General features: G+C 43.8%; 2 protein-coding genes across 6 annotated transcripts in view; both read right to left on the bottom strand.

Annotated features, from left to right (window-relative positions):
• Positions 1 to 3,942, bottom strand: LOC114444409 (galectin-4-like). 2 transcript variants are annotated; one of them, XM_028418922.1, is made up of 13 exons: positions 3,785 to 3,942; positions 2,704 to 2,792; positions 2,188 to 2,392; positions 1,971 to 2,084; positions 1,459 to 1,506; positions 1,349 to 1,375; positions 1,237 to 1,275; positions 1,124 to 1,159; positions 1,015 to 1,041; positions 908 to 937; positions 614 to 702; positions 355 to 520; positions 1 to 261 (listed from the first exon to the last, which is right to left on the bottom strand). In XM_028418922.1, the coding sequence occupies exons 1-13, from the start codon at positions 3,824 to 3,826 to the stop codon at positions 115 to 117; spliced, it is 1,059 nt and encodes a 352-aa protein (XP_028274723.1). In that variant the 5' UTR covers positions 3,827 to 3,942; the 3' UTR covers positions 1 to 114. The 2 variants fall into 2 exon arrangements, with proteins under 2 accessions (XP_028274723.1, XP_028274722.1); XM_028418921.1 differs by having other exon boundaries at positions 1 to 520.
• Positions 3,943 to 7,422: 3,480 nt separating this feature from the next.
• ryr1b (ryanodine receptor 1b (skeletal)) overlaps positions 7,423 to 10,013 on the bottom strand; it is a 49,436-nt gene continuing 46,845 nt past the window's right edge. For all 4 annotated transcript variants that reach the window (XM_028419112.1, XM_028419114.1, XM_028419113.1 and 1 more), the window contains 10 exons: positions 9,739 to 9,781; positions 9,528 to 9,661; positions 9,393 to 9,453; positions 9,166 to 9,312; positions 8,954 to 9,088; positions 8,713 to 8,869; positions 8,407 to 8,471; positions 8,197 to 8,297; positions 8,068 to 8,119; positions 7,423 to 7,518 (listed from right to left, as the gene is read on the bottom strand). In XM_028419112.1, the coding sequence (XP_028274913.1) occupies positions 7,423 to 7,518; positions 8,068 to 8,119; positions 8,197 to 8,297; positions 8,407 to 8,471; positions 8,713 to 8,869; positions 8,954 to 9,088; positions 9,166 to 9,312; positions 9,393 to 9,453; positions 9,528 to 9,661; positions 9,739 to 9,781 (991 nt within the window). The remainder of the gene's footprint in view (positions 7,519 to 8,067; positions 8,120 to 8,196; positions 8,298 to 8,406; positions 8,472 to 8,712; positions 8,870 to 8,953; positions 9,089 to 9,165; positions 9,313 to 9,392; positions 9,454 to 9,527; positions 9,662 to 9,738; positions 9,782 to 10,013) is intronic.

Raw genomic sequence — 10,013 nt, 5'->3', positions numbered from 1 at the left:
CCTGGTTCATATCACCACAGGTAAGAGATGTGTATTTATTCAGGTAAAATAACAGCGCAGGTGATGAGGTAAGACTTTTGTGGACGAATCCTCTGAAATGTGTGACATACTTCCTCAGAAGTGGATGTAGGAGATCTGGACGTCGCCTTCGATCTCCAGCAGGTCGATCTCGTTGAAGGAGTGCATGCGGTGGACGAAGTCAAACAGGTGCTGTCCGTTCACGAACACCTTAAACCTCTGGTTCCCACAGCGAATCGACATCTGAGAGGCGCACAGAGAGAGACACACACTCAGCGCCCATAAAACCCATACCGCATGTTTTAAGCCTGCTGCTGCTGCTGCTGCTGCACTTACATCAAAGTACTGGCCCTCCATGAAGGGGTTCATGCTGATCTCTCTGTCCTCCTGCCCCCAGTTCCCTCCGATCATGCTGTTCCTCACCACGATGCCCTCCCTCACTCGGGGGTTCATGTGGAAGGCGATGTCCCGGGACCTGCTCACCTTAAAGTTGATGCACATTCTGCAACACACACACAGGAGTGTGTTACATACATGTGTGTTAGCACTGCCTTGCTTACAGTGATGTGAGTTTGTGGTGGACAGATGAACACACTTGTTGGCTCCATAGGGCACCATGCCTCTGATGATGATGGTCCTCTTAGGGAACATCCCTCCAGGGACCATGCTGGAGTACGGCACAGGCTTAAAACAAAATAAAAATAATTATTATTATTTATATTATTATTATTGCAGTTCCTCGTTCTGACCAGCAGAGGGCAGTGAACACACAGACCTCCAAATACATTAATTTCCATGTTCTGTGTTGCGTAATAAAACCTTAAAACAGAATTATACTGTAAGACTATGGTATATGTAGAAAGATGTGTCTGAGTGTCTTTGTACTCACAGGGTTGTAGACTGGCTCCCCGCCCATGCTCTGTAGACAGAGAGATCATGTAAGTACAGCAGAACATATTAAAGAACATGTCGGCTTCTATCGTGCAGCGTTCTCACCGGCAGGGTCGATCCAGGATATCCTCCCTGTTTGAAGAAAACCATCACTGATTATATTCAAACTGCCAAATGATTAATTATTATTATGATGATTTTTACTGTTTCATACCCCCATGCTGCCTCCCACTCCTCCTGGATATCCTCCCTGTGGGAGAGCAGTCAACATGTTAACTGTTATTTATTCATCCTAATTAGTATAATTTTGATCTTAAGTATACTCACTCCCATTCCTCCTCCCATACCGCCGCCCGGGTAACATCCCTGGACAGAAGAGGCATGTATTTATACACAAACGCACACACACACACACATAAAGACATGAACGTGCACATACCCCCATGTTGCCTCCTGGGTATCCTCCCTGTTAAAAAAAAGAATTTAAATCAAACTTAAAATCTAGTGTAATATTTTATTGATGGTCTATGAGAAGTCATGAATACTCACTCCCATTCCTCCACCCATTCCTCCACCCATTCCTCCACCCACACCGCCCTAAAAAAGACAAAAATCCTCCAGTTTATCTCTCTAACATGGTAATAATGTCATCATTTCTTGTGGAGAACTGTGCTGATAAACACAATGGAGCAGGGTTGTCCAATAATCGGAAGGTCGGCGGTTCGACCCCAGCTCTGCCCCTAGTCATTGTTGTGTGTCCTTGGGCAAGGCACTTTATCCAGTTTATGAATGCGTATGAGTGAATCGGCGGTGGTCGGAGAGGCCGTAGGCGCACCTTGGAAGCCACGTCTCCGTCAGCCTCCCCCTGGGGAGCTGTGGCTACATCTGTAGTTAGCCACTGTGTGAATGTGGTGTGAATGAATAATGCATCTCTATGTAAGCGCTTTGAGTGCCTGCCCAACAGAGCAGAAAAGCGCAATATAAGACCAATGCATTATTATTATTATTATTATTATTAATAACAATCATCCATCAGCTGCTCATGTGCTGAGAGGACTCACCCCGATGACATTGATGGTCTGGACAACAACGTCTCCTGCTATCTGCATTGCACAGACTCGCTCCAGAGGCAGTCGGTGTTCAAACGTGAAGAAGTCGTTCCCGTTGACTTTAACCTGCAGCACATGCACACGTATGAATAAACTCCAGTGTTAAAATTACAGCTTGTAACAATGAAATGTGTTAAACTTCATTTAAGACGTGTGTGTTTGCAGTGACCTGGTATCCCTGTGAGTTGGGTATGATGATCATTTCAAAGGTCTGGCCCTTAGAGAAAGGCATGCTGCGGACCTTGTTCTCAGACCCCCAGACTCCATTCTGACAGGTGTTGAAGACCACCTTGTCCCTGCCGTCGAAGCGAGGGTTGAAGTGCAGGGCGATGTCGCTGGACTCAGACTCTGCACAGAGCAGGTTGACAACGAACCTGCCGAGCACAACATTTCATCAGAGCAGAGAACAGGAGGAGGGCAAACAGAGCGGGTAGGGCCGAGAGCAGAGGGGAATAAATCACCTGACACACTCAGGTGTGTGTTTACTTTGTGTGTTAATGGCTTGTAAATGCAGAAAACTCAGATATTAGATCTGAAAATGGGAGGAGCGGATGATAATGAAGGGGAACTGTGTGTGCACACCTGACACACCCAGAGATTACATGAGGTGTTCATTAAATACAATCTGATAACACAGGTCCTTAAAGCTTCATACGCAGCTATTAAAAGTGAGTTCCACACTGACCTGGTGATGTGGTGAGGAATGGAGCCCTGGATGTAGACGGACATCCCCTCTCTCAGGCCTCCATAAATGGGCCCCAGATAGGGGATGCTCTGCAGCGAGTACACAAATGATCAACATCACTGTACAATGCATGCTAAGACGGAAGGCACATCTTCAAATAAAAAGCCACAGTGTGCAATAAAACCAGGAACCAATGCTTTAAATACATGCATCTGTTCAGTGCCATCACATTTAAAACTTAGCAATATTAGCAACAAAAGCGCTGTTTGAGGTAGACTCTAGAGTCAAAATATTAACACAGACTGAAAATCTTTTGCTCTTTCCTCCATCCATCATGTCCTTTAAAGGCCGTGTCAGCTCCTTAGTTTAGGAACCACTGTACATTATAAATCATCATCTATAGCAGTACTTACACATGGATGCATTTTTACTGCCGACTGCAACTTTAGGTGCTTTTATTTTGAAAGGATGACTGCTAAGATATTTTTTTGCATGTTTTTTGGTTTCATTTTATATAAAGTGCACATTTAAGTGCACATGTGTCAGAGGAGGATGTTGTCCAAAATAAAGACCATACTGGACTGTCCCTCTCACCCACTCCACACTATGCTGCCCAGCTACAGGAGCTCGTTTAGCAACAGACTCCGACTCCCACGGTGCACCACTGAGAGACACAGGAAGTCATTCCTGCCCGTCTCAATTAAACTACTGAACTCTGAACTGTAACAGTCACTCAGACACTGTACATTCATGTCATGCTCTTTACTATGTAAAGGTTTTTATACAGTAGTATGTTCTTTAGGTAACAACTCAGGGATTTAAATGATGTCTAGGTATTTAGATATTTATTACATATTTCTATTTCATATTTCAATTATCTTTTCCTGTGTCTGTAACAAACAAGAATTTCCCCTCGGGGATAAATAAAGTAAATTCTGATTCTGATACTGATTTATATGAACCTTTCTGCAGAAAGTTTGACGTTCAGACTCAGCATCACACTAGCACCTGTCTGCATGATGCTGCCCCTCCTGTATTCTTTGTAAAACTCGTGTGTTTGTGTGTGTGTGTGTATACTCACAGGGTTGTAGACTGGGCTGTAGCCGGGCGGAGAGACAAACATGGCAGCAGTTGAGTGTGGCGGACACGCAGACGGGACGCAGGAGGAGGCTTCAGTCAGAGAGTGGAGCTCTGCTGGATGTCCCGTTTTATATGCAAACCAAACCCCGGCTCTGTGTTGACTTTGTGTGGGCACATGATGCAAATGAACCTTTGGCCTGCAGGAGTGGCACCTGAACACAAAAGACAGACAGACAGAAGGAAAAAAACTGCTTGACTGAAGGCTCCACTCTGCAGCAGAGCCAGCATCAGGACTATCTGTGTTTTATTATCAGCTAATAAATAAAAAGCTTCTTAATGTGCTCATTAGTTCTGGTGTGTAGCTGACAGATCAATCATTGAACCGGGTGTGGCTGAGCTGACGTGAAACTCATTGAAGGCTGGTGGTCCCGATGCATGCAATATAATGATTCATCAGAGGGTGTGATGTTTTTACAGCTCTGAGCCTGTGCACTTTGTTAAAGAAAGGCCACAGGAGCTCTACAGTCAGAGCTAAAACTGTAGCTCTACTGTAAGAGGTGAAAACACAACAATGTCTTCTGTGAAGCCTTCAAGACATTATGAGAATGTTTAACATGCCGAGGCAAATTCCAGGGTTCTCTTTTAATATTGATTATAAGAGAATCAAAGTGTCGCTGTCCTGTATCCAGTGATACTGATCATGTGATAGACCGCCTAGTAGTAGCTTTAGTAGACATTAAAAGGCTGATCAAGGCTGTGTGCAGCTATGAGAACACCATTTGTTGGTAAAAAGTAAAAATAAAAACAATATTTTTTTGTCATTTTCAGTCCTGTATAACTACAATAATTACTCAGACAAGCCTCTACTAAAACACAGGTGACCCTTATCTGGCACTTTGTGTTTACATACTATACATTCTCCATGGAGGCTGTAGATCAACATGCAGAGTGGTTATATGGACACAAATGTTTGTGCTGTCATGGTGACAGGTGGGAGTTTCCCCAAAGAGACTCTTTGTGCTTCTCATATTTGGTTAAGATAAAGTTCTGCTTCGACCTCGGCAGAGTCGTGACTCAAAGCAGGAACCTTCAAGAGCAGGACACAGCCATGGATTATATCAGACTGGATCTGGCCTCAGATCATCATCAGAGGTCAAATCATTACATTAATCCGTTTATTGTCATACAAATAAAACATCCGTCCGACAGAGGAGTTGGTTGAAAAGCCACAGTGGAATAAAATAGTAATTATTAAAAAATCAATCTGCATCTGCCATGACTGTTGGATTGATTGACTGGATTTTAGAGGACAGAGGTCACCATCACTCCCTTTATATCAACATAATTATCTCAGTGGAGGAAAAGGCTTTCACACTGTGACTGCAGAATCAGAAGGGAGATCAATACCGGTAAAAATGATATCAATATAATCATCTGGTCTAAAAATGATTCAAAGTAAAATGAACACAGCCACAGATTAGTCCTAATCTGATTATCAATTTTTCAGCAATGTCTGAGAGCTGGCACAAATCTGGAAGAAATTTGTGACCAGAGGTCAAAGGTCACTGTGACCTTAAAAACACACTTTCGGCTGCATTATACAAGAATTCAGAAGCCGACATTTCTCAACAAAAACTAAATATAATGCTGTTTATTGTTGGTGCGAGATTACTGCTTTAAAAATCCAGAAGTGTAGTACATACTAACACGCATGCACGCACATATATAAACACACACAATGCATGTGAGGAGTCTGGATCTGGATCTTCTTCTATCCTGGGCTGTAAAGACCCTCTCTGCAGCGGATTCTTGTCTAAAGCTGAGCTCTCTGCGTACCAGGCTGTGACCTCCTCTGTCGCAGAGTGGCCATCGTGAGAGTAGATCAGGAGAAGTCCTCAGCGATGACCGATAAACAGAGAAGTTTGTTCCCCTTTTGTTCCTACACAAGTTTACGATTACCTCTTCAGGTTTTTTGCGAAGCAGCAGATTGTTGGTCTGGACGTGGGACTGAGTCTGGGCACCTCCCTTGTGAAGTGTTCCGAGCATGTCCAGCAGCTTTCCTGGGAAGGCCCTCCAGAAGATTTGGGAGAGTAAGGTCTGGGTTCCCCTGCTCAGGCTGCTGCCCCCGTGACACGGCCCCGGATAAGCTGCTCACCCTGCTGCATGCGGCTAAACCGACCTTCATCAGTCACACATTAATGAGGACATCTTCAATTCTCCTTAAAATAATCTGTTTATTCTGTATTGAAACACAGGATTCAGTCAGAGGACACTCAGTCAAGTGGAAAGTAGTGATCTGCATTCAGCTCCACACCACCCGCTGCCTCCGTGCAGCCCACAGCGGCAGACGAACACACACATTCAGAGTCATCGGCAACCAAAACACGGCTGTGTCTCTGACGTGAAGGATTAAACACAGGATGGAGAGTGTGTAGAGCGACGGAACTGTCTGAGATCAATGCATCACAAGTGACTTTCCTGAATAGAGAAAAATAACCCATATGCTGAACAATTCCTAAAAATACCTATCATAAAAACCTAACCAACAAAAACCAAAGCTCATTTTCTCTTTCTGACTGCAAACTGGGCGTTTTTTTTTTTTTTACTTCGGGGTTAAGACCGATTCTCTTCACAGACAGGACACGGGTTCATTAATCATCACTTCCTCCGAGCCCTAAAGAAAAATAAATATATGTATCTATGGTTTATGTAAAATATGTCTCATCAAAAGGCCTCCGAGCAGCCTCGTCATCATTACTCCGTTATACAGATGACACTTCGGCCAAAATGTATACATTAAATACATTCATTACTTCTTTCAATGCACTGACAGAAGCTGACTTGTGCATCATAGAACAGATTTCCTCTGTGTATAAACAATAAATAAATAACCGTGGCATCCTCCTGCTGTATGCGTGTACATCATCACTATCTTTGTATGGCACAGAGTGGAGGCACACACATCATCAAGGATGTGTTGTAAGACTTCAGAGTGCCGCCAAGGCAGCTCCACCTTGTTATATCATCATCATTATTATTATTAGTATCGTAGTGAGTCAGTCCGAGAGGTCACAGTCACCTGTTCAGTGTCTTGAGAGAAAAGGGGGTGAGGCGGACCCACCGTCACTGATCTCCGAGAGACGTCTGTGTGAGCTGTCACACAGCAGCCGCCGCATACAAAAAACAAATCCCAATCTTACAAACAATATAAATAACACCAAAGAAAAGTGCGAAACCTTGAAACCTAAACTGAAGCAGTGACATTGCTATAGGCACTATAACAGCAGTAGCGACTAAAGAAGCCCCGTTGTGTAAAGACACAATTGATATGCAAGGCAATCTATGTTATATTTTACACACGAAAAAAAAGGCCATGTAGTGTATTCATAGCAGAATAAAAAAGGCCCCGGTGTCTTTTTATGCCTCTCTGATTATTACAGACAACAGCATCCTCCTGCAGGTGGTACAACAGTGCAGTCAAAGTGTGCATAGCTTTTAAACGGAGGAGAGACATGTGCAGACAAAAGACAAAGCTAAGACATAGATGTGTTCCACCTCTAAATTTCTAATCCTTCCTTTGTTATTTCCTCTGGTTCTTCTCGAGATGCACGTTAGGGAAAAAAAAAAAAACGGGACTTTTTAGCTGAGCTGGTCCTCATACTGCTTCCTGAAGCAGTCGCCAGCAGGGAAGAAGTCCCAGCATCGCTCCTGGTACATCTTCCACACGTACGACTCCTGAAAACCAACAAGGGGAAAGGGTTACGACACTTGATATCAAAGCTTTTCATACTTAAAATTGTTTAAAAACTGTTTGTGTATTAATTAATTTAATAACAGTGTGTAAACAAAGACCTCAACAGTAGCTAGAATGTGATGTCAGCAACCTAATGTTGCAGGTTAGACAGCTAAGAAACAAGACAGGTCACCTCCTATATCCGGTCTCACTACTGCCCCCTTTAGGAGACTAGCAGTGGATCGTGTGTCTGTTGATTCCACAGTATGGCTATTTTCTGTTATTTTTTTAACCCTCCTAAAACAGAGCTGTAGCCACAGAAATTGACATGCGCTGTTCAAGCTACCGTAGCTCTGGTTATGTTCACATGTTGAAAAAATCTCTTGGCTCTTTCGATCGCTATTACATTCATTACGGTAATGACCAAAATATGTGCCAGCATTTCATCTGTCTATCTGTAAAAAAATTAATACAGAGAACTTTTTCTGACAGAATCATTATATATCAATTATAGTAGTGAAAGGGTTAAACTGTGCTGTGTATTTACTGACCTGTCCAGTGTGTTCTGTTTCATCTTTATTGATGAGATACATCAGGAAGAACCTGCAGAAGGAACAGGAATCAGTGATCCTGACACATGTTCATACCAACTACACATTACATGTGCGTGTGTAACTCACATGTAGTTGGCTAAATTATGCTCTTCTAAGGTGTGCGTCTCGAAGCCGTGTGGCGTCGTGTCAAAGTAGTCGCTTCCTATTCCACAGATGAAGCACTTTGTCTGGACAGAGGAAGGGCAGAGTTGATTAGACACAATCGTGTCTGAGACGGAGAGGTGACGAAGGAATGAGTGAAGCCACCAATTAAATCCCAGAGACTCATTATCTTACCTCCATGTCCTCTCTGACCTGCTCCTGCTGGTCTCTCAGCTCGCCAAAGGCGTCGATGATCAGACCTGGCAGACGGGCACAGCGTTATTTCCTCCTGATCAGATGGTCTGTGTTCCAAACCTGCCGTCTTTGAGCTTAACCTACCTCTGTGATGCCTTTCATGACAACGCTGTTGTTTTATTGTATTATTATTGCAATAGATTTACTGTAAAAGACAGGCAGCACAAGCTGCTTCTGTAATGGCGTGATGCAGAGTCCTGTCTAATTATCCACAAACAGCATGAAGCACCTTTGCTGCTCACTCACCCTGGATGATAGCCAGCAGGATGACAATGACAAAGAAGAAGAAGGTGATGTCAAAGACGACTCGGTAGAGCTCATATTCGTCCCCAGCCGGGTCTTCAATTTCATCTCCGATGCCACCGCCAGCACGGACGCCAACGTACATGTGGAAGAGGTAGCACTGCGGGAAAGGAGCAGGGGAGCAGAGGTCAGTGCTTCATCACGCTCCGTGTGTCCTGAGTAAATGTGTCTGCCCTGCGCTCACAGTCATCATGTCATCACACTTCATGTCCGGCTCGTCTTCGTCCTCACTCATGTTGTAGAACTTGCGGAAGAAGTTGAAGGCGACCACGGTGTACAGGTACACCACCACAGCCAGCAAACCCACGGTCATCACCAGCTGTGAGGAAAAAAAAAATCATGTCAGGAAACAGCAGAGCCTCCAGATGCTTCACACGAGGAGGAGAGAAGTGTCACCTGTTTGCCGTTGTGGGTGACGGAGGACAGAATGGTGCGCAGGGTTTTCACACCCATGGCGATGTCCAGAAGGTGACAAGCGAAGAAGAAGTTGTTGTAATGTCCGAGCAGAGACATTAACATGTACCAAACCAGGTAGAGGAAGGTCTGGAGGAGGAAAGAGGAGAGTCAGTACGAAAACAAACTATCAACAGATCCTCACACCGTGTGCTGATTCTTTAACTCACATTGTCTGTGAAGACAACACCAAACTTCCAGATCTGATATTTGATGTCAATAGATGTAATCCTGCAAAGAGACAGAGACATGTTTGTCATGCAGCATACACTATACACATCTATAAAAGAGTGAGCAGCACATACCAGCTGAACATTGAGGTATCGGGCTTTGGCTTCTTTTCGTGGGTCATGGCGCTGACGTCCAGAGAGGCCAAGTCCATACCGAGCAGCTCTGCAATCCTCTCTCTACCATAGATATCACCATATTTATCCAGAACCTGGAGATCACACGCAGAACATCCTTAACATGTTCATTTTACTTTCAAAAGTATTCCTGCGACACTGAAAAACTCACCTTTCTTTTCACAAACTTGTCCCAGTAATTGTTAGGGAAAGTTCTGCATGAAAAAGAGAAACACAATGAATATTCCAGCTGCATTTGTTAACCCTCTGAGTGTGTTTTTTCACAGAATATTCTTATTATAAAAGGTAATTTTCCCTCAGGGATCAATAAAGGAGTCATGATTCTGAATTGATTGTATCTTGTAACTGAACCCGATGTCACAGATGATGCATTCAAAGACCTTTGGAAAAATCAGATTTCCCCGTTTTTTAGTGTTAATGACAAAC

The sequence above is a fragment of the Parambassis ranga genome, chromosome 13 (assembly GCF_900634625.1).
Source record: "Parambassis ranga chromosome 13, fParRan2.1, whole genome shotgun sequence".
Lineage (NCBI taxonomy): Eukaryota > Metazoa > Chordata > Actinopteri > Ambassidae > Parambassis > Parambassis ranga.
The sequence above is the reverse complement of the archived record's forward strand: the minus strand, read 5'-3'. Positions and strand labels throughout refer to the sequence as shown.

Bases quoted from the DNA above. Each gene is read 5' to 3' on its own strand.
- LOC114444409 (XM_028418921.1), bottom strand. From the start codon at position 3,826: ATGTTTGTCTCTCCGCCCGGCTACAGCCCAGTCTACAACCCT. The intron at 1,160-1,236 runs GTGAGTATACTT...GCTCTCCCACAG, and splicing joins GTATGGGAGGAGGAATGGGA to GGAGGATATCCAGGAGGAGT. The intron at 521-613 runs GTGTGTTCATCT...TGTGTGTTGCAG, and splicing joins GTGCCCTATGGAGCCAACAA to AATGTGCATCAACTTTAAGG.